This window comes from Ovis canadensis, chromosome 1, assembly GCF_042477335.2.
Source record: "Ovis canadensis isolate MfBH-ARS-UI-01 breed Bighorn chromosome 1, ARS-UI_OviCan_v2, whole genome shotgun sequence".
In the NCBI taxonomy this organism is placed as follows: Eukaryota; Metazoa; Chordata; class Mammalia; order Artiodactyla; family Bovidae; genus Ovis; species Ovis canadensis.
Window position 1 is genome coordinate 70,453,184 of NC_091245.1, and position 24,060 is coordinate 70,477,243.

Below are 24,060 nucleotides of genomic sequence, written 5' to 3' on the forward strand. Positions count from 1 at the left end.
ATTCAACTGAGGATACTACCATCATATGGGATTATTATGAAGATTAGTAATAATAAATATGAAGTGTCTGACACCATGCTTGAGTGACAGACCAATAAACGGTATATATTATTGCTACTTTATAGATTAACAATATATTCAGCCATTCATGAAAAATAACTTCTTTAATCTTCTTTACCATTTCATACAGACAGCTATGCTAAGTGGTCATAGCTGTTAGAACATGTACAACATTGCTATATCTTCAGGAAGATGAATCTGCAAAGCTGTTTCAATATTTCCTTCAACATTTAGAGAAGTACAAAAATCAGCTAACACAGTAACTATTAACAGTCACATGCTCAAATACAACATTAATACTTAAAAGTCAATTCTTATGTTGAAAGCCAAAGATTCTGGCAAATTCTAGCACACAAGCAAAAGTTAAGGTGGAGCAATTAGACTGACTTCAGTTTATCTGTTTTTTTCCCCCCACTGTGAAGTGCTATACACAAGAATGAAGAAAAATAAAATAAAATCAATAGAATAAAAAGGTGAAATTTGTTTAAATCTCTCAAGAAGCTGGCCAATAAATAGTAATTTTTGTACTAAGTCAACTACAGCCAGTATCTCATTTTAAACTTTCACCTGTTTTCCCTTATGCTTTCTTTAGTTATAAAACTTTGAACAGGTGAATACTGTTTCAATTTACTCCAAAAACATAATGAAAATAAGTCTCCAACTAAAGACCTATAGTGGTTTCACAGTATCTAGCAAACTTAATCTCTTCTAGCTTTGAAGATTCACCATAAACTGATCCTATTCAATCTAACTTTATTTCCACAACTCAGTCACATTACTTCTTAATCAAACCTGGCCTCCTCTAAACTCCCAACCCTATACTCACTGTCACCTGTGTGCCTGTGTGGTTTCCTGCTGCTGCTGCTGTTTAGTTGCTAAGCTGTGTCCCACTCTTTGCAACCTATGGACCATAGCCTGCCAGCCTTCTCTGTCCATGGGATTTCCCAGGCAAGAATACTGGAGTGGGTTGGGAGTGTGGTCCCCAACTATACTCATCTCCTCTCTACTGTTTTCTACCTGGGACTTGTTTAAGCCCACGACTCTGGCCTATTCTGAATCACCCAATTAGCATCTTATCACAAACTGTTCTAAAATTAAAGATTGTTTTCACAAGCCACACCTAAAAATCTGACATTAAAGTTAAACCTCATGTTAACTATTTTCTGCCATTCCTGATAAGGAGAGAGTATCATTATTTTTAGTTAAGATATGTTCCCTTATCACTAGATGTCAAAATTATAAATGGGAGATTGATTTATTTCAGCCATAATTTTCTTTGAGAAAATCTTTTGAACGTAAGGAATAATCCCTAGGGTTCTCAACAACAATCTCTAGAATATGCTTACTTGTAACTTGTTTTTTCATGTATGACTATCAGATCAGATTATTAAAAAATTCACATGAATATGATTACACATGATCTTGGATCCCTCAAATGCTATCACAGCTGAAAAATCAGTATTTATAGGAAAGACCTACAAAACTTCGAGGCAAATTAAATTAAACCACATCTAAGATTGATCATTTTTGTTAGCTTTTTTTTTCTTTTCATTCAGAATTTACTTAGATTGACTGCCTCCAGGAGGTATTACCCAAAATACAGACTGTAACTGAAGAGTGTAATACCAGGAAAGGGTAATGTCCAAACTTTTTCCTTTGAGGTTAAATTAATTTAGTGAAGAAAATGAGTTTCTTTCTTAAGAAGTGAGGTTTATGTTACCCCTTCAAATAACTGTGAATAAACATTATTGTACAAATAGTTCAATATAAGAAGCATACTTTTCCATTTGTTTAGTTAGATAGTTATCATTAGGAAAAAACCCAAGGAAACTGACCTAGAATCACATTAATTAAAAAGTGTCTCTCTATCAAAACACATTATTTTAAATAATTTAAATTACCTAGGATAATAAAACTATCTAGTAAAAACTACTTGAAAATTTCATGAGTTGACTCTCACAGATTCAAGTTAGTGCCAGTTTAAAAAGTAGTCAGATACTAAGAAATCTGTTAACTGATATTAGGCAAGTATCCTTTTTTGCAATCTCAGTAATACTGCTATGAAGTGAAAAAGAAGACAAGAGTAAAAAAGACTTCCCTTTAGTCACAACGGTAATACCACAAATCTACTATAGAGATAAAAAGAAAATTTTAGTTTAATTGAAGTAACTTTGAAACCCAGGCAAACTATCAAGTGTTTTCTGATCTCAATAAGAAAGTAAAATATTTGCTATACAAACATTAATTGATCATTTCAGATATGATTAAAGAGGTTTAAGGACAACAAATCCTTAATATTAGAACAGAAAAATGTGTGTTAAAAAGAAGATACTCTTCTAAAATACTATTATTAATAATAATCAAAGAGTCACAAAAAGTATCTACCATGAAAGAGTCAATCATAAGCAATAATAAAGTGTTGTCACAATACAGAGGAAGGAAGAAAGAAATACGTGACGATCAAAATTTATCACTTACCTCATGATTCAGCTCTGCTATCTGATCTTTCAGTTCCCTAATGTACTGGTTAGAATCAGACTTGTTAAGCTGTCCTTGAAGCTTTCCTTCTTCTTTCTGTTTTGTGACAATATAATAAAGCAAAATCAAGATACAATTTTCACAGCCTGTACTCAAGTATTTGAAGATACAGGACAGCATAAAGGCATATCCTTTAACTGGCTAAATTCTGAACAAATATATTCTCAAGCTATTTCTGTAAAGTTAATAGAAAACTATACTATTTCTAAATAATGCTGATTAACTGTATTAATATAATTAACACAACTTATAAACTGTATCTTTTGAGAGACTCTTAGAAATCAGTAATTGAAAGGGTCTACTAGTGAAAAAAAATTACCCTAGAATTTGAAAGCCATTCATTTAGTCATTTTGAGGGTAAATGCTTTTCTATCCATTCCATAAGAGATTCAATGCTTAATTGGGAAAGTGGTAAGCCACCTACAATTACAGTAGGAAGTTGCTTTTGCTGGGGAACAGAAAGGGGAAAAAAAAAAAGAGAAAAGGTTCTTCAAAACCCTCTTACAAGGGGAAGATGGTTCTGAATAACCTCTGTTTAATTAGCTCAGGAATGTGATTAAAAGGTGTTCCAATCCTGAGAACTAGTTACAGAATCATGCTGGAATCATTTTCCAGGGAGACAGACTGGAAAGAGAAGGAACTGCCTTTTTCTTACACCACCTGAAAACAAATGGAACTTTTAAGGTAAAGGGAAAAAAACAGGATTGTTTTTGGTGTCTTCAGTTTATTTGTTTAGGAGGCCATGTCTGATGTTTAAAATGTTAAGAAGCTCTGATTCAGAGACATCTACTGAAAACTACTGAGCAACTCCTGATGCCAGAAAAGTACCAATTTACCTTCAATAGTGACCACTCAGTTTCCTTTCATGGAGACAACCACTGTTAACAGTTTTTTTCATGTAGTCTTCCCATGGTATTTTGCACAGACATGTGTAAACTCACATGTATAACACATATTTTTACTCATACTACAGACACCATACAAGCTGTCCTACACTTGCTATTATCTCAAGAATAGTACTTGAAGATCATTCAGTATCAGCATGCAGCAGAAGGATAATACATTGTGATTTGAGAGAATTCTGGAGTTCCTGTAAAAGTTATCTTAGTGGTATCTAAACATTTATCAGTTACTTAAAAGTAAGTTGTAAAAGGTGCCTTAGGTTCTGTACAATTACCTTGAGTATAATCGGTTGTAGTGAAGAGCATTTTCCAACATGTAAAATGTATCTTTCCACTCACAGTAAGAAGGGACCTTGGACATAATCTGGTTTGGAACTCTGACTGCAATCACATGCAGCCTCTACTTTGCTTCCACATGCCCTCCGCTAACATCCTTGGCAAAAAGATGAACTAGCCAGAACTGCCTCGGCAACAGGATGGGCAGCTCCTCTGCAGAGTATTGGCAACCACCCCAACAAGACTGCTCTTCTGCGTTACTCTATTCCTGCCACCTTAATTTCATTCTTATGTACCCTTTAGTCTGTTCTGCAATCCTTTCATCAAGTTATTCCTATATGATCCTTCCCTCTCTTTTTTTCTTATGGCAATTTGACTTAAAAACCTTTTATTGGAATGTGGCCTGCTGAAGCAGTTTGATGTAACTAATATTTGTAGAGAGGTAAAAAAACAATTGAGTTTCCCTGGTGGCTCAGTGGTAAGAAGCCGCCTGCAATGCAGGAGATGTGGGTTTGATCCCTGGGCTGGGGAGATACCCTGGAGAAGAAAATGGCAAACCATTCCAGAATTCTTGCCTGGGAAATTCCATGGAAATTTCTTGGCAAGAGGAGCCTGGCAGGCTACAGTCCATGGGGTCACAAAAGAGTTGGAAATGACTTAGCAACTAAACAACAAAAGAACTACTACTGTTTCTGTCTCATCAGTGTTAACGCTCAGTCATGTCCGCGCTTTGTGACCCCATGGACTGTAGCCCACCAGGCTCTTCTGTTCATGGAATTCTCCAGTCAAGAATATGGGAGTGGATTGCCATTCCCTACTCCACAGGCTTTAAAACTTTTCTTATACATTTAAACACATGGATATCACATATAATCATCTAAAAAAAAGAATTTAACAATTACTATATTTCAAACATACAGCACCTTCAAAATACATAAGACATCTTATGGTTTTTAGCCATATTCCCATATTTAAGATAAAAATTCTTTTGAAGATTTAGTTAGAAATATTAATACAATGGCAAGATAAATGAGAGCAGAACCAACAAAACAGCAAGGATACCAAAACAAAACCCTAATCAAACCATCTCTGAAGCCTTCCTTACTGATTTTTTCATTTATATAAACCAATAAAATCTCTTGATTATTTAAACCAGTTTGAATATGGATCTGTCACTAACAACCAAAAAAATAAAAGCTAACATATCTTGAGCACTTATTAGGACTTCACAATTGAGGTTTCCCCACAGGCTTCCCCAGTGACTCAGTGGGTAAAGAATCTGCCTGCAATGGAGGAAACACAGGTTCAGTCCTTGGTCAGGAAGATGCCCTTGAGAAGGAAATGGCAACCCACTCCAGTATTCTTGCCTGGAAAATTCCACAGACAGAAGAGCCTGTCGGCCTACATACAGTCCACGGGGCTGCAAAGAGTCAGACATGACTGAGCATATAAACTCATATTACTTATCACAGGAATTAAGCCCTAATGCCTGAAGTATCCTTGTATGTAATGATCCAACTTACCTCCTATACATCTAAAATGGTACTAGCTTTGTATCATCCTTAGAACAACTGAGAAAATAGCTACTCAATTTTCTGTAGAGCTTCTCTATAGGAGGAGTGGTGGTAGAGAAAGGCTTACAATGAGCTAGGAATTGTTCTAAGCCCTTTATATGTAATCATCACAACGTGTATAACTGTTGTTGTTCAGTCCCTCAGTCGTGTAGGATTCTTTGTGACCCTAAGGACTGTGGCACTCCAGGCTTCTCTGTCCTCATCATCTCCTGGAGCTTGCTCAAACTCATGTCCATTGAGTCAGTGATGCCACTTTTATTTCTATTTCCTAGATAAGGACACTTAAATGAAAGACTGAGTGAACTGGATGCTCAAAAGTCACAACAATAGATGACACATTTTCTACCTTAAATTATGGCACTTTGACCATGAGAAATAATGAAACAGAATATATGGAGATCTAAATTAGCTTTCTTAGATTTGTTACAAAAATACTTATTTTAGCCTCTGCTGACTTAAGGGCTTCCCTGGTGGCTCAGACGGTAAAAAATCTGCCTGCAATGCAGGAGACCTAGGTTTGATCCCTGTGTTGGGAAGGAGGAAATGGCAACCCACTCTAGTACTCTTACCTAGGAAATCCCATGGACAGAGGAGCCTGGTGGGCTACAATCCATGGGGTTGCAAACATGACTAAATGACTAACACTTGCACTTTTCCTGCCGATTTAAACAGGAATTGCAATACCAAAAGAATTTAAAATGCTATAGCTACTTGCATCTATGGCCCTAAGCTAATATGATCCATATTATCAATTTACAGTTGTCCAATACAACTTACATGTTCTTATACAGTGAAGATTGCCCAGTTGTGTCTGACTCTTTGCGACCCCATGGACTGTAGCCTACCAGGCTCCTCTGTCCATGGGATTTTCCAGGCAATAGTACTGGAGTGGATTGCCATTTCCTTCTCCAGGGACCTTCCCAACCCAGGTCTCCCACATTGTAGACAGACGCTTAACTGTCTGAGCCACCAGGGAAGTCCCACATGTTCTTATGCCTGCATCTTATTTTTTTAATCATCCACTTTTTAAATGAAATATTTCAAAGGAAGAATAAGAACAAAAGTGTAATAAAATAAAGACTAATGAACCCACCACCTATATTCAGCCTGTTGCATGACTATATCTCATTCTAAGATTTTTCCTTGGCTCTAGACTTACTCTACCTTTAGTCCTGTATATCTCAAAGATGGAAAAGATGATGTCAGGTAGAAAGGATTAAGTGGTGAATAACTGAAAGAAGAAGGAAGACAAGGAAGAATGTAAAAAAAAATTTTGGAAGGAGAATATTCATTAATATAAATAAAATAAAGCCATTATTCTTACAGAATGTACTTTCTAAATCCTATGTGACATGAGAAAGGGTAGCATATTTTTAGTTCAGTTCAGTTGCTCAGTTGTGTCCGACTCTTTGCGACCCCATGAATCGCAGCACGCCAGGCCTCCCTGTCCATCACCAACTCCCGGAGTTCACTCAGACTCACGTCCATCGAGTCCATGATGCCATCCAGCCATCTCATCCTCGGTCGTCCCCTTCTCCTCCTGCCCCCAATCCCTCCCAGCATCAGGGTCTTTTCCAGTGAGTCAACTCTTCGCATGAGGAGTCCAAAGTACTGGAGCTTCAGCTTTAGCATCATTCCTTTCAAAGAAATCCCAGGGCTGATCTCCTTCAGAATGGACTGGTTGGATCTCCTTGCAGTCCAAGGGACCCTCAAGAGTCTTCTCCAACACTACAGTTCAAACGCATCAATTCTTCGGTGCTCAGCCTTCTTCACAGTCCAACTCTCACATCCATACATGACTACAGGAAAAACCATAGCCTTGACTAGACGGACCTTAGTCGGCAAAGTAATGCCTTTGTTTTTGAATATACTATCTAGGTTGGTCATAACTTTTCTTCCAAGGAGTAAATATAGTAAGCAACTATATTTCCAAAGCAAGGAAATGTGATAAGAATTATCCATTTGAATATATGTGTTCAGCTGGCTTTTTATTTTAGTCTAATTTTATTACTATAATAAAATAAAAAGTCTTATTAATTCTCTTGAAATGGGTGATTAAATGGTAAGTGCAATCTACTACTTGGAAGATATCCTTCTGAATGAAATAAGCTAAATGTTTATGGTTTGGAATCATACTTGGATAAAGGTGATTTTTAATTAGGTCCTCAATAAAGTTAAAAGTCTTGAGGATTTTGGTCATTATAGAGCAATGTTATCATGTGGGATAACGCAACATTTTCAGGGTAAATAAAATGGCAAAACCACTCCAGTGTTCTTGCCTAGAAAACCCCATGGAGAGAGGAGCCTGGTAGGCTATAGTCCATGGGGTCACTAAGAGTTGGACACGTCTTAGCAACTAAACAACAACAAAAAACAACAAAGCCCAAGGTAAGTGCTAAAGCTGTAAGAATGTAGAAGTGCTTTAGGTCTGAATGGCTGTAGAATGACCAGTAATAATAATTGAGACCACTGGAAAAAAGGCTTGGCAAGACAGAAATCATTAAGTCTGTTTTACAAAAAATGATCAAATTACTCCAACGATTTGTTTCTTCCAAAGGTGGGTCATTGTAGGGTTTGGCTAAAAAGTTTGCTATAGCACTTTGATTTCTTTGGAGGGAAGGTAGAATTTAATGAAAAAAAAAAAAAAACAGAGCAATTAAGAAATTTTACAATAAAAAATGGAAAGCTTTTAACTTAAAAAAAGACTCCTGAAAGACACTTGTGAAAATCAAAGAAGTCCTTTTAGATTTTATAGTTAAAAATAGGTGTCCTTTCAATGTCTGTTAACTGTAGGAAAAAAGGCAGAATTTCAAAGAGAAACACTATATATTTGATGAACTCTAACTGCATATAGTTGTTCTTAATTTAAATATAAAGATTACTGTTAGTTTTTTTAAAAAACTTTTATAAATAAAAACATTCTGATGCCTATTAAATCACTGTTTCTGTGGACAGATACCCCAGTAAACAACCTGTAAGGCACTGGCAAAACTGAAGAAAGAGGAAGAGTGAATAAGTGGTGCCAGGCTTTAGCAGTGACCCCAGAAGAAGACAATTACCATCCAGGCACACCGTCACACATTAGGAGCACAACAGGGTGATAGATACAAGCGGAAAGCTCCACTGGGGTATTTTGATTCAATAGCCGGCTTTAAGGGAATATAGCTGATATTTCAATAACAGAGATTAAAAAGTAAGAGATGTCCTGAATGCTATATAATGAACTGAGATGTATAAAAATGATGTTTTATTTTTAAGTCTATGATTTTATATTCTACAAATAGGGTCTCACTTAAATATGTTAATATAAAGTCTTTCAAAGATTCTTTTTAAATGTAAAATTGAATAACTGTATGCTTACAATACCAAAGAACATATATAACTGCTATAGTCTAATAAGTAGGTATCAATTTAATTTTACTTCTGCGGCAGTTCATTCAATTATCTAATGTTTATGCTAAAGCTGAAACTCCAGTACTTTGGACACCTCATGTGAAGAGTTGACTCATTGGAAAAGACTCTGATGTTGGGAGGGATTGGGGGCAGGAGGAGAAGGGGACAACAAAGGATGAGATGGCTGGATGGCATCACCGACTCGATGGACATGAGTTTGAGTGAACTCTGGGAGTTGGTGATGGACAGGGAGACCTGGCGTGCTGCAATTCATGGGGTTGCAAAGAGTCGGACATGATTGAGCGACTGAACTGAATTGAAGGAGTTTTTTTGAAAGTATTTTTACACTTTTCTATTTTCAAGAAATGTCCACATGGTTCTTTCTGATAAGATGGTGGGAAAATGTCAGCTACAGTGGTAAATTTACCAGGAACCTGAATTTTCTTGAGGTTTTGTTTTGGTCCAGCTGATAACAACAGATTGCCAGTTAGCTGGTTTCCTAAGCAAAACAATAAGGTAAGTAACAAACTTAAAGGAAGAGAGATCCAACGTGTCAACAATTTTGGCATTCAGCAATTTCAATGAACAGACCTTAAATATTTTTTGTCACACAGCAAAAGAAACTTTACATCAAGATAGCATAAAGTAACACTAATAAAAGCTTTAAACATACATTTCACACTTGGATCTACTTTTGAAAAATAATTTTAGTAATTATCATTATGATGTCTAAAATAATCTAATTCATATTAAGGCCTCAAGTCACCGAACTTTATATATGAACCTCTTAGTCAAAAGGTCATTAATAATTCTAGTTAATAATATGCAAGCTTAAGTGACTGGGGTAAAGTATGACAACTTTAACTTACTCTGACATGCACTGAAAAAATAAATTCGCTAGAATGGTGGATAGGTGAGTATATGATGAAACAAGAGATAAAACAAATATATCAAAATATTAATTTTAGAATGGAGGTGGTGAATTTATGGTGTTCACTATACAATTCTTTCAACTTCTGTGTTTTCGAAATTTTTCATAATAAAGTATGGAAAGAACTCATCAATAACAAACAACTAATTTCCTCTCCCTTCCCAGTCTGCTAAAAAGTAAGCACTTGGTCCAAACTGTTCTTATCTCCCAAAGTTACTTAATGATTCTTCTTAAAAATCCATGTTTTGGGACTTTCCTGGCAGTCCAGTGGTTAAGACCCCATGTTTCTACTGCAGGGAACGTGGGTTCAACTCCTGGTCAGGAAACTAAGATTCCACATGCCAAGTAGTGGGGACAAAAAATAAAACAAGCAAAACAGAAATCCATGTTTTGCTCTAGAATGGACACTGCTTTCTTCACATTTTACTGAAAACTCAAGAAATGAAAAAGGAGTATGATTAAACCATACAATTAGTACTTCATTAAACAGAATATAATTTTGGAGTAGGCTAAGTTATAGTTCATCTCTATAATAACAGGCTCCTCTGTCCACAGGATTTTCCAGGCAATAGTCCTGGAGTGGACTGCCATTTCCTTCTCCAGGGGATATTCCCGACCCAGGGATCGAATCCGGGTCTCCTGCATTGTAGACAGACGCTTTACCGTCTGAGCCACCAGGGAAGTCACAAGTTATAGTTCATCTCTATAATAACATACAGTAGATTTTCTGGTTGTTACCTCAAGATCCATTCTCTCTCCTTCATTATGTAGTGGTAATAGGATTGGAATTATCCTGATCCTCAACTCCATAGGTAGGTCCTGATTGGTGGAATTTAACCCAAACAAGATAAACACATCTATTTTACACAGTGATTGGTTCAGGAGTTTCTCAAAGCGTGACACTCAAAACTTCTGCCACAAAGTATGGGGTATAGTTTCTTATTCTGGACATTATGACACGTGGGTATAAAGCTCACTTGTTAGCCATTTTAACACAATAAGGAAAACTTCCAGAAGATAAACATGATCAGGAGGGAAAAGAGCCTTAAGATTCATGGTTAAATACAAGATGGAGCTCAAACTAAACTTTTCCTAAAGCATAACTTCTGGACTTTTCAGGCACATAAGCCAATAAATACCATTTAGTATTTATTTAAGCCATATTATTTATGCCATAAACAAAACCAGAAATGGATTTTCTATTACCTGCAATAAAACATCCTACCTAATAAATATTTTAAAAAATATGTCTAAGTAAATGCACATGTGCTACTTTAGTCAAGTCTGACTCTTTGAGACCCTATGGATTGTAGCCTGCCAGGCTCCTCTGTCCATGGGATTCTCCAGGCAAGAACACTGGAGTGGGTTGCCGTACCCTCCTCCAGGGATCTTCCCGACCCAGGGATTGAACACAGGTCTCTTGTGTCTCATTGGCAGGCAGGTTCTTTACTACCAGTGTCACCTGGGAAGCCCAAGGAAACAAACACCATAATGTAAACAACATAACCTATGAAATGTTTAAAACAATGATTCCCAAAGATGATTATGAAAAAAAAAACCATTACTTTGGGAGTTTTGTAAACTTATAGATTAAGAGAATTTATTTCGGATCTACTGAATTCTAAATGTCTGGGAATGGAGCTTGAAATCTCTAAACAACGGGTGATTCTGACATAACCAGTGTGACAAAACTACACTGAAACGCACTGGTTTGAACTGTCTTTGAAAATTATTTCTTAAAAAACACAAATCTAAAATTCATGTGCCAAGTATAAAATGTTTATTAATTTCTTAAAAATCTCAATACTTTATGAGTTGATACTCATTACAGAATTTACATAGTATAATTTTACATATTTTTTAAAAAAGGAGATATTTTTTAAACTACAACAACAGTGAATGCTGTTGTGTAAATGTAAATGACCAAGACTCAAAAACTTATTTACAAATAGTCTCTATGTTTCCAGAACAAATACATTTAAAAACAAAAAGAGAAGAGAGCTGTCAAGGGTTCTTTAATTTCTTTCAATTCTGCTATCAGTTTCACTTCATGTTATTTCCGTGATAGTTTCAGCTGGTCAGTTCCCTGTCTACAGAGGTTGGTTCAATTTTGAACTCAAATCCCTTTCTTGGTTAACCTAGCTCTCAAACAGAAAATATAATTTTAAAGTTTGGTAATGTATGATGAGGAACTAAATAAAATGTTTAGGATCTGAGAAAATTCTACACATATGACCTGTAAGACTGAAAACTAATTATTCTAAAGAATGAAAAAAAAAGCCAAGATCTGGGTACCAAGAAAACAATTCTTTTAAAACTTAAAAAAAAAAACCACAGCAATATTTATGAGGAGATACGGCAATAAATAAGAGAAAATGGAATCCAATTCTGTAAATTTTTAATCAGGTAACAGATTGTTAATAGCCCCAGAGTTATGTTCTTTAATATAACCCATGAATGTGTATAGAGAAGTCTTTTACTTAGAGTAGTGATTCTGGTATTCAACCACCTAGATTGTTGATTAACAACCTTAGGCATATGTTTTCACCTGTCTTGTTCCTGCAACTTTTGGGAGCTTTAATCATAGAAAGAATGAGGTAGAGATGGACTGTGGTCACGATGTGACAATATTCTGTTACAGGAATATTTTCAACCTATTGATTGAAAAATCATAAATGCTGTGGTCAGCAGGGAAAAAAACGAATTATGTATTTGTGCAAGCCACAGCAGAAAGTAGACATTTTAATGAGAAATATCTTCACCTATATCTATTATACTCCAACATACTATTTAAAAGGTTTAACAATTAAGTATGGTGATGCCTATCAAGCTAAAAGATGGAAGAGAAAACATGAAGTGTATGCTCTATAGCTCTAAGGAGCATGATTTTGCATGTTATGCTGCAACAAAACTGAGATAAATATGTTGTTAAGTTGCTTTGAACAAGTGTCTGGAAGAAAAGTGTGGTTTTTACATTAAAAAGTATTGTGGCAGTGAGGAAAGAGGGAGGGGTCTAGGTTTGTTTAAATTTATGAATTACTCTCGTTTTTAAAGAGAAATTGTAATAGCCAAGCCTAAGAGTCCATTCTTGTTTGTTTCTTTATCTATGTTTTTAATGCTGGTTATAACTTACCCTATATTGCCACAGGAAGGACACTTCCTTAGACAGGAAGATAGCAGATTTTAAAAGCTATGTTTCAAGTCATAGGTTTTTTCATACTCTTTACAACCAGATAATTTGCTTAGAAGATTTTATTTTTTTAAAGAATTTAACCAGTTAACACCTACTTAATATACTAGATGTGTAGATGAGGTAGTAGAAAGCACCCTAGATCAAATATAAAAACATGTAGTCTATCATTAACTTCTTGCAAAAATTTTCTCTAGCTTTTTAGTTTTTAAAAGTTTTAAATCTACAGAAGAGCTACAATTACAGTACAATATCCATATACTCCTAAAATTCACCAATTACTGTTTTGCCACATTTGCTTTTGTTCTATTTATATGTATTGTTTGAACCATCTGAATGCTAACTGCAAGTACGACATTTTACTACTATATATTCCAACATGTACCCTCTAGGAGTTAGTAACTGTCCTACCTAACCTTTTAAAAAAAAGCATAAAACAACCACTCATTAAGCTTTATCTTGCTTACTGAGAGAGTGCTCATTGCTAGAAAACTGTAACTGAAGAAAACGTGATTCATCTTCTGGATAGTTGACACTGTCAGATTTTAATTTTCTTTAAATTTCATGTCATGGGGGTTATCATCTCAGCGAAAGATTTATCTGTTTCTTGTTTTTTTTTTCGTTCTTGATACTGCAAACTTAACTCCAAATACGTACTTTTATGCATGGTAGAGAGGCTTTTGTCTCACTTTTCCCCTATGAGGAAAGGATATATGATGATGTATCCATTTACTAACGATAAACACTGTTATGCTAGGCTGAGTTAATACCGGACAAACCCTTTGGGGAGTACTGTCTAAGAAACCAAGACTTCTGAAGAATCAGTTACAAAAAGCCTCTCCAGATCTATGCAAACGTCATGTCATCACTGTCATTTTACTATCCATCGCTTTTATTCCTCTAGGTTGCCCTTTCCCAGCTTGAGGGCAGCTGCGATCTAGATCTACTATTCCCATCCTCTGGATTCTTGTATCAGCACGTCTCTCTCTTAACCAGATTTTCTCCAGACTGACAGACTCATAATATGTGTTCTTTTCTGGCAAGGTGCTTTCCTAGAATACTGTCCTCATAGATGAACTGATCTAAGCACAGCCTGGTGACAACAGCACTAGAAGATTAAACAGTCATGGCTAACTCATCAAGGGTCACATGGCTAGCCAAGAATAGAAGTCACATTTTATTACTAGTACCTTAATTCTAAGACAAATCACAACAGGAAATGCGCTAGAACTGTTGTTTTCCAAAAATGACATTGCTTATGTTACTTGTTTATCTTTTTCTGGACCCTCTGTAAAGAGTATTAGTAAGCCAAAAGTTGTTAGCTGTCAAATTTTCTCATGTACCTTCCTTAGCATCAGATGACCATATATATGATTCTTATATATTCATCTCAAGGATAAGACATGCCTTTCTGTGGCCTGTTTAAAGGATACACGTACAGATAATTTTGCTAAAAAGCATCTTTATCAACCCATTAGATCTTGATAGGGGCACTTCCCTGGCGGTCGGGTGGCTAGGACTCTGCACTTCCACTGTAGGCAGCATGGGTTCAATCCCTGGTTGGGGAACTAAGATCCTGCAAACCACGTGGTACAGCACCTCCTCCCCATCCCTGAAAGAACTTGACAGGGAGCCAGACACTTTAAGTATAGAGGGTCAGTGTGAAAAAATAAAAATATTACAAATTCAGTAATCCCATCCCATGTGAAGTCAAGGGAGACCAAGTACAAAAAAACACATAAACCAAAGACAGCCACATAATGTCAATAATAGTTTATAAATTTCAAATTAGTACTCCTGAGAGTCCCTTGGACAGCAAGGAGATTCAACCAGTCCATCCTAAAGGAAATCAGTCCTGAATATTCACTGGAAGGACTAATGCTAAAGTTGAAACTTCAATACTTTGGCCACCTGATGTGAAGAACTGACTCATTTGAAAAGACCCTGATGCTGGGAAAGACTGAAGGTGGGTGGAGAAGGGGACGACAGAAGATGAGATGGTTGGATGGCATTACTGACTCAATGGACACAAGTTTGAGTAAGCTCTGGGCGTTGGTGATGGACAGGGAAGCCTGGCGTGCTGCAGTCCAGGGGGTTGCAAAGAATCGGACATGACTGAGTGAGTGAACTGAACTATAAACTTAATATCCTTTCTCAACAATTTCAGTGAGGTGGTTTGGCTTGGCTGTGAATAATACAGTTACATTTTTCCAGAGTCATTTTTCCTCTGCATATATTCTTCCATCAAACATTAATCACCTTTAGCTTAGTATGTGGAGTTCACCTTTTGTACACTGGAACTTAAATACTTGAGGAGGAAAATGCAGGAAAAAAATTTTAATTAAAAAAACAAAGACAGTAACAATTGTTTCTATTCATACTCCTCAGAATTGATCAATGCTAACATCTTGGAATACGTAATATGTGCACCCAGACTTTAAGAAAAATAATTGTTTCTGTAAAATTTACATGTTCTCTTTAAGCAAGTTAAGAAAAGCTAAAAATACAAAAGTGAAAAATAAACATTAGCTGAAAGTAACAGGAAAACAAAATACAGTGAATGCAAAGCGTGTCTTCAGTATGAGAGATAATTTCCTTTTTTAGAAAACCTCAAAACAAAAGAGATTACAAAAATCATTAAGATGTTAGAGTCTACATTTTACTAACATTTTAAATGTGTGTGGTATTGATCGACTATCTTGCTTGGATATGAGTGCATTTATACCTGCTTTCAAGTCCCCTTCCCTTCCACTTTTGGATTTTTATTAGCTATGTTATTTTTACATTGTCAAAGTTTATTAAAAAAATAAAAACTTTTCTCACCTGGAACCATTATTCCCATATTTTTAAAGTGTTGGTTCTATATTTAAACAGATTCAGTATTTTTCCATTTTCCCAAATAGTGCCTGTATTTCATCATTCTTTATTTTAACTTGTTTTAAGTTGGATTTCACTATCTAGTAACTTTTTTCAAGATTGTGAGAGTAGTAATCTGCCAACCTTTTCACACTGGAAAATGTCAACCTGTTTGTCTGGTTTACACATTGTTTGACTATAATATTTCTGGGTCAGCCAAACTCAGAATGTTGTAGACTAGCACTAAGGTAACTTTCTGCAGTGATGGAAATGTTGTCTATCTGCACTATCTAATATGGTAGCTAGTAGCTACTGTGCAACATGAGGCTACAACCACAAGAGAGTGGCTAGTGGCTATCGTACTGAAGACTGCAGCAGAGCCATTGCTCTGTCGATTTCTGGCACTGAATATGCTGTGAGCAATCTGGAGGACAAGTCTTTAATCTTCCCATATAACTTTGTACATAATTTGCTTTAAGTGTTTATGGAGCATAGCGTCAAATTTTCCTAGAACACGGGGTATTCTTTTAATTTGCATATTTGAATCTTCATTAATTTCAAGGACCTCTTCTTGCTTATTTTTGCATATATCTTCTTTCCATTTGTGGTGGGATACCAATTATTCTCAGTGTTAGAGTATCTGTCAGATTAACTAATATGCTTTACCTTCTTAACCTCTACATTCACTGTGAATATTTTCTCAAGCTTTTCTTCTATGCCAATAGTCCAATTTTCAGCATGGTCCATTGAATAGGTGATTCTTTTGTGATTTCTGCAATGGTGTTCAGTTCAGTTCAGTTCAGTCGCTCAGTCGTGTCTGACTTTTTGCGAACCCATGAATTGCAGCACGCCAGGCCTCCCTGTCCATCACCAACTCCCAGAGTCCACCCAAACCCATGTCCGTTGAGTGGGTGATGACATCCAACAATCATCCTGTCATCCCCTTCTCCTCTTGCCCTCACTCTCTCCCAGCATATTCTCAATGCTCTAATGGTGTGAGTTACTCATTAAGTCTTTTTTTTTTTTTATCATATTTAAAATCTATTTTCTGTGCCCTCCAAGCTCAACTTTATTTTCATTTCTCCATGGTCTGAGGGATAGCATGGGGAAAGGGAGAACCTACCTAAACAAGGGCTCTGTTTATTCTTCTGAGATTTTTTTGGATATTTCGTATTACCTAACTGAGGGGATACAGGCCAAAACCTGGGCTTAAGGATTCAGAAAATTTCTGAAATAGAGTGTGTTGTTCCAAGGCCTTCACTTTACTTAAGACTCAGATGCTCACTTTCTAATCTCTTTCACTGGGTTCCTTCTAAAAGTTTCTACAACATCTCAGTCAGACACACTTATTTTCCTTCTGGCCACATTTGGGATATGACTGAATGCTCTGAGGGTTTTGCTGACTTACTTATGCAGCGTGGTGACAAAGGAGAGGGGAAGATAGTTGAGGTTAGAACCTGAGCTCTAGTAGGCCTTTGTGCTCTAAAACAGTTTTCTTTCTTTCCTTAGCTTTTCCTTTGAAAGTTTATTTGAAAGACTAAGATCCTTTTAGTGGGAAAGCATATGCCTTAAAAAAAAATACTATTTTGTTAGATGGCTGGGGTAGGAAATTATAAGAGCAGTTTCAGTCCACCTCTGGGGCAGCATTTAAACAAATGAATTTTGTTCAGTATTTACACACCTGAAACTTATATAATACTGTAAAACATCAATTATGTTTCAAGGAAAACAGTACTTTGAACCTACCTGCTCCTATGGCATAAGAATATTAAGTTTTCATACATATGGCTGCTTCCTGCTCCCTAAGATTCATTCAACAATTATTTTTTGATCACCCATTATATGCCAGGCATACAGTATACACCAGTAAATAAGACAAGTAAGGTTCTAATATATTACATGTGTCTGTGAGTTAATTTTTAAAGTGAAGTTAATTTCAGACACTTATAAGAGCTACAAATAATATAAAACACGATGATGAAATAGAGAGTAACAGCATTAGGGATTTACTTGACAAAGGTGGTCAGGAAAAATCTCTATGAGTTGGTGACTTTTAAATTTAGATATAAATGACGAAAAGCAATCAGCCATGGGAAGATCAGGGAGCACAGCATTCCAAATACAGGGAAGAGCAAGAGCAAAAACCTGTAGGAGTGAATGAGCTTGATTCAAGAAACAAAAAGAAAGTTGGTGTTGCTAGAGCATGATGTGAAGGGGAATGTGGTTTATGAGTCGGTCACAGAAGTAGGCAGGAGCCAGACCACTCAAAGACTTTAAAACCAGAGAAGACATCCCAATGTACTTATACACACACACGTGGATACTTTTTAACATACACAAATGGAATTATCACACACACTGTTTATAATTTTTCTCATTATGTCTTGCAGAGCTTTCCTTATTCTTTCTTAAAGATACAGACTTTTATAAATATGCATCTACTATGGTTTAACCATTCTCCTTATGATGAGTAGTTAACCTCATCATAGTATTTAATGCTTTTAAATACTAAAAATGTTAGATTTATGCATCCATCTTAAGAAGTTACATAGAGAATACAAACCAAACCTAAAATAGGAAGTAATAAAAGAGCGGGAATAAAACGGGGTGGGGGGTAGCTTATTCTTTAAATTGTAATTGTTTGCTAGTATTGCGGTGGCCAGTGGTATTAGAAATATTGGCTACTGTCAGTTCCATTGCTTTCTCCTTTCTTGAATGCCCTACAGATATCTAATATACTACCCAATTCTAAACTGAAACATCATTAGTTTTTAAACTTTTATACAGGAACTCTTGAATAGGAAATCAGTACTTGATAAACTTTAACATTTTAAGCCTGACAAAGTAAAACTTAAAACATGGTTTACAAATAGACATCACACCCTTAAAGGAAATAACAGAAACAATTAGTAATCTCTCTATGCTCTCTTCATAGAGATTTCAAAATAAATCTAAGGTTATACATAGGATGTGGGTTTTTCGCTCGGAGTAGTATTACAGAAGGTTTGTGGTATTAGAAGGGTCATGACACAATGCAGGTTGCTTAGTTTCAAATGCAAGTGTAAAGCTTACATTAAAAAATATTTTAAATTATACCCACAGATGAAAAATGTAACAAAAAGAGAGATTATGCTACATAAAGATATATAAGAGCTCTTTTTCTACCCAGTAAAAATTAAACCACTTTAGAGACCATTAAAAGGCACTATCTTGACTGTTTTAAAGGTTAAATAATACTTTTTTTAAAGGCTATATTATGAAACTATGTTCAACGGTCACAGAGGCAACCATATTAACTTGCAACAAGCAGCGGCACAATTTCTAAGTCCTAATGTGATGTTTTTCAGTTAAAGCAAAATATATTAAGTAAATTATAACTACATATGAAATTATGATAGTAGCAGAAAACACAATGATTTGAATAAATCCGTGACAGTTGATAAGCAATCACTGTGATTAATCAACATAACCTTACTGAAACATCAATAGCAACCACTAAGCTTTAGTAGGTTTTTACTGATTTGTACTTTGCCTTAGGAACAATTATTCAGAATAGTAAATGTGGTAAATGGTAGCCTCTCCATGACTTCAAGGTGACTCATTTGAAACATCTAAAAACAAATCATACTCATATCATGCACTATTGGTAAGTTTCTAAAACAATTTCCTGTAATTTCAAGTCACAGACAAAAAGGTTTGAATACTCTTTATGTTTTAGTAACTAGAAAAAAAAATACATACAAATTTTTTAAGAAATAATAAAATAAGTTGAAAAGTATGGAAAGGAAAATAAAATTTTTTTCTCACTATTAAGATTGATTTAATTGCATTTTCTTTTTTTAAGTGGAGGATAATTGCTTTACAATATGGTGTTGGTTTCTGCCATACATCAACATGAATCAGCCATAGGTATACATATGTCCCCTCCCTCTTGGACCCCCTTCCCTTCTCCCACCCCATCCCATCCTTCTAGGTTGTCACGGAACACTGGGTTCTGTGCCCTGTGTCACACAGCAATATCTCACTTGCTATCTATTTTACATATGGTAATATATATATTTCTATGCTATTCCCTCGATTCGTTCCACTGTCTCCTTCCCCTACTGACACAAACACATTTTTAAAGTGATGTTTCTTACTAGAGCAGTTAAATATACACATGAAAAAAATAAGCATTTGCACAAGGTCCAAAAGCTAGAAAATATTTCTTATAAATCAATTTAATTAGAAACAGATCAATTTTGTGACCTATACTTAAAATTCTATCAAATTTCAGGGGTTCCTAAAAACCATGGAATTTTTATCAAGTACTTTTAATTTTTAAAAAATTGAAACAAAAAAATTTTTTTTCCCATCTGCATTGCATGGCTTGTGGGATCTTAGTTCCCTGATCAGGGATTGAACCCAGGCCCGTTGGAGTGAGAGCACTGAGTCCTGAACACTGGCACTCCGGGGAATTCTCATAAATTATTGTTTATAATAGACATTGATTCTCAAACAGTTTTAAGTTTACAGAAAACTGAGACGAGCACCATATACTCCTCTGCACCGTTTCCCCTATTATTACTATCTTCTGTGTTGTTACAATTAATGAACCAACACTGATACACTGTTAGTAACTAACATTTAAAGTTTATTCAGATTTTCTTAGATGTTTTTGTTTTTTGTTTTAAACCCAAAGTCCTTTCTCTGTTCTAGGATCTATGCAGGATACCACATTACAGTCTCGTTAGGTTCCTCTTAGCTGTGGTAGTCTCTCAGATTTTCCACGTTTTTGGTGACCTTGACAGTTTGAGGCATGCTGGTCAGGTGTTTTGTCAGATGCCCCACTACTGAAATTTGTCTGATATTTTTCTCATAGTAAGAATGTGATTATGGGTTACTGGAAGACCACAGAGGTAAGGTGCCATTTCATCACATCCTATTAAGACTATATACTATCAGTGTGATTTACAACTGTTGATGCTGATTTGATTATCTGGGTTAGGCAGTGTTTTGTCAGGTTTCTTTTAAAAAGTGAGTGTTGGGGACTTCCCCGGTGGTCCAGTGGTTAAGAATCTGCCTTCCAATGCAGAGGATGCAGGTTCAGTTCCTGGTCAGGGAACTAAGATCCCAGGTGCTGCAGAGCTACTGAGCCAGAGCACCACAACTAAGATCCAATTCAACCAAATAAATAAATACTAAAAAAAAAAAAAAAAAGTCTTTTTTCCTTACCCTTTCCATTCCAGACTCCATGGAAGGAAGTCACTGTGCACAACCTACATTTAAAGAGTAGAAATTTATGATTCCCCTTTAAAGGCAGAGTATCTACAAAAACTATTTGGAATTCTTCTGCATAGAGATTTATCTCTTCTTCCTCATTTATTAATTTATTAACTCACTGCACCTTGATCTATAATCTACTACTATGTTAATAATTTTTTCCTATTTTAAATATTGTTCCACCTTTGGCCATTGGGAGCTCTTTCCGTTGGCCTCTCTCTGTTCCATTAATGTAGGGTTTTATTTTATTTTGTTTTGCAGCACTTCCTTATTTTCTGACATTGTAAGATATCCAAGCTCATCCTGTATATTTCATGTTCCAGGCCTGGAATCAGCTATTTCTCTGAGGAACCTTGGTTTCTTTTATTGGAGAATGGTATTAGAAATCAAGATCTATGTGCTAAGTGTACATAAACTAATTTTTAAAAAAATTTTATGGCCACACTAAACTACTTATGGCCTCTTAGTTCCCCTAGTAGGGCCTCCCAGGTGGCACAATGGTAAAGAATCCTCCTCCCAATGTGCTGCTGCTGCTGCTAAGTCGCTTTAGTCGTGTCCGACTCTGTGCAACCCCACAGATGGCAGCCCACCAGGCTCCCCCGTCCCTGGGATTCTCCAGGCAAGAACACTGGAGTGGGTTGCCATTTCCTTCTCCAATGCATGAAAGTGAAAAGTGAAAGTGAAGTTGCTCCGTCGTGTCCAACTCCTAGAGACCCCATGGACTGCAGCCTACTAGGCTCCTCTGTCCATGGGATTTGCCAGGCAAGAGGACTGGAGTGGGGTGCCATTGCCTTCTCCATCCCAGCAGACTAGATGGCAAGAAACGCGGATTTGATCCCTGAAGATCCCCTGGAAAAGGAAACGGCAACCTACTCCAGTATTCTTGCTTGGGAAATCCCACAGCCAGAGGAACCTGGCAGGCTACAGTTCATGGGATGGCAGAGTCGGACACAAGCGAGTACACATACACAGGGACTGAACCCTGGTCATGGCACGAAAGCACCAAGTCCTAATCACTGGACCACCATGGAATTCCCTAAACTAATTTTTAATAACACAAGATGATCACTGACAGTGAGGGTCTAATTCTTAATTCTTTCATTAATTCTTTAGATGCTATTAAGAGCTGGTCTCAGGTAGGTGAATGACATCCTTCATTCCTGGATACAGCAGTATCTTAAAAACCTCTAGATACTTAATCCCTTTATATTTAATTGCATACTTTATATTTAATTGCATAAAGCTGGAGACCAGAGAACCAGTTCTAAGCACTTTCGTTAAAAAAAATTAATGTAATTTACAATACCTAATGACCAGATAAGATAGCAAGCTGAATAAAACACTCTGTATACATTAACTCCCTTTGTTGAGAACTAGTATTAAGACCAGATAAAATGACAAAATAGCTATTTTCCTAACTTAAAAATGCTTAAAAATTCAAGAAAGATCATGAAAGAAAAATGAAAAACATTTTAATATTTAAATAAGTTGCTCAAAACAGAAACCACTGTACTTAAAAGGGGAAAAAAATCCTCCAAAAAGAAGTCTGTTAGTCAAGAGTTGGCATATAAACTACCACCTGCTGTGAAACTATTAACAAGTTAAATTAGCTCAGAAAACTAGGAAAAACAAACTAATCACAAAGCCTCATGATAAACTCCATCATTTAGTAATGTCATTGTAATTTTACATTATTAAGATATATTTTCTTAAGTTAAATGGTAAAGATTTTTATCACTTCCTCTCTATCTCTGTCAAAACTGCCTACTGATCTGGGCACACTGATTTAAATCTAACTCCCTCATTTTATGTCAGAACAGAATTCTGAGTGGGTGTTTTTAAGCCAAGAGTGGTTGGGGTATTGCCCATATGAGGCATCCCTAGAGGTGATCTGTTGGGCAAACTAACGAAAGTGGGTAAATGTTACTGGGTACCAGGAAAGGAACACAAATTTGGATCTGAATAGAACTGTTTTAAATTTTAAACTTTTCATTATTTATAACAAAGCAGCATTAATTTTATAGATGTGCTTAGCTCACAGAAGCTTTTAATATGGTTATGACAAATTAATATGTTTATCTTTATAAAAATCAAAACACAAACTCAATTCCAGTTAAATATCAGAAGGCTTGGGTTCAATTCTCATCTGTTTTCCCCAACAAACTAAGCAAAAACTTAACTTTTCTGTGTTTTGTTCTACCACTTGGAAAGTGCAGAGAGTATTAATACAAAAATATAGTCCTCAACTAGTAAGTAACATTTGGATCAATAAAATAAAGGTGGAAAATTCCATGAAGAGAAGGAAACAATTTTTAACCACCACTTCCTCCCATCTAAATACTATGAATTCCTACAAGCATATTTTTTTCTGAATGAAGTTCAAATTAATCTTTTTAAAAGGTTAAATGTCATCTAACTGATGACTCCTATGCTCAGAACCCTCCCATGATTTTCTCCCTTACTCAGAGAAGGGCTGAAGTTCCTTGGCCATACATATTTGGCTCTATTTACCTCTCAGACTTCCTTCTAAGGTCCCCTCTTACTCCACCTGGGGACTGAGATGTGCCCCTGGCATTAGGCCCTTTGTTCTTCTGATTCCCTTAGCAGGGCATTCCTATCACAAATCTGCATTGCAAATCTTTGTTTAAAAAACCCCTTCTAATGAGCCTTTCCTGATCACACTACTTAAAATAGCAATGGTAGCCTACCTAAACACCTGAATACTCTCCTTTTCCTACATTTTTCTCTCTATTGTACTCATCATCTTCTGAATTACACACTATAAGATTCATTTGTTTTGTTCATCCTATTTCTTCCTCTCCCAGTAAGCTTGATTGATGAGGAAAGCAATCTTTTTTATGCATTTTGTTCACTAATTCTTGTAAAGTGTTTAGAGTAGTGACTAGTACATAGCAGGTATTCCATAAATATTTGCTGAATGGAAACTAATACTCCACTTAAATAATTTAATCTGTTCTCCACAATCTGGGCTTTTAAATGAGAATGATTAATATAATATAAGATGAAATAACAGAGCTCTATAACGGGGGGGGGGGGTGGTTATGAGAGCAGAGACAC

The 24,060-nt window shown here is 36.0% G+C and overlaps 1 protein-coding gene across 17 annotated transcripts in view; it reads right to left on the bottom strand.

Annotated features, from left to right (window-relative positions):
• Positions 1 to 24,060, bottom strand: part of EVI5 (ecotropic viral integration site 5) — a 227,493-nt gene that overhangs the window by 32,866 nt on the left and 170,567 nt on the right. For 16 of the 17 annotated variants that reach the window (XM_069597978.1, XM_069597976.1, XM_069597977.1 and 13 more), the window contains one exon: positions 2,539 to 2,634. The exons of the other annotated variant lie outside the window; for it this stretch is intronic. In XM_069597978.1, coding sequence (XP_069454079.1) covers positions 2,539 to 2,634 — 96 coding nt within the window. The remainder of the gene's footprint in view (positions 1 to 2,538; positions 2,635 to 24,060) is intronic. 17 annotated transcript variants of the gene reach the window in all.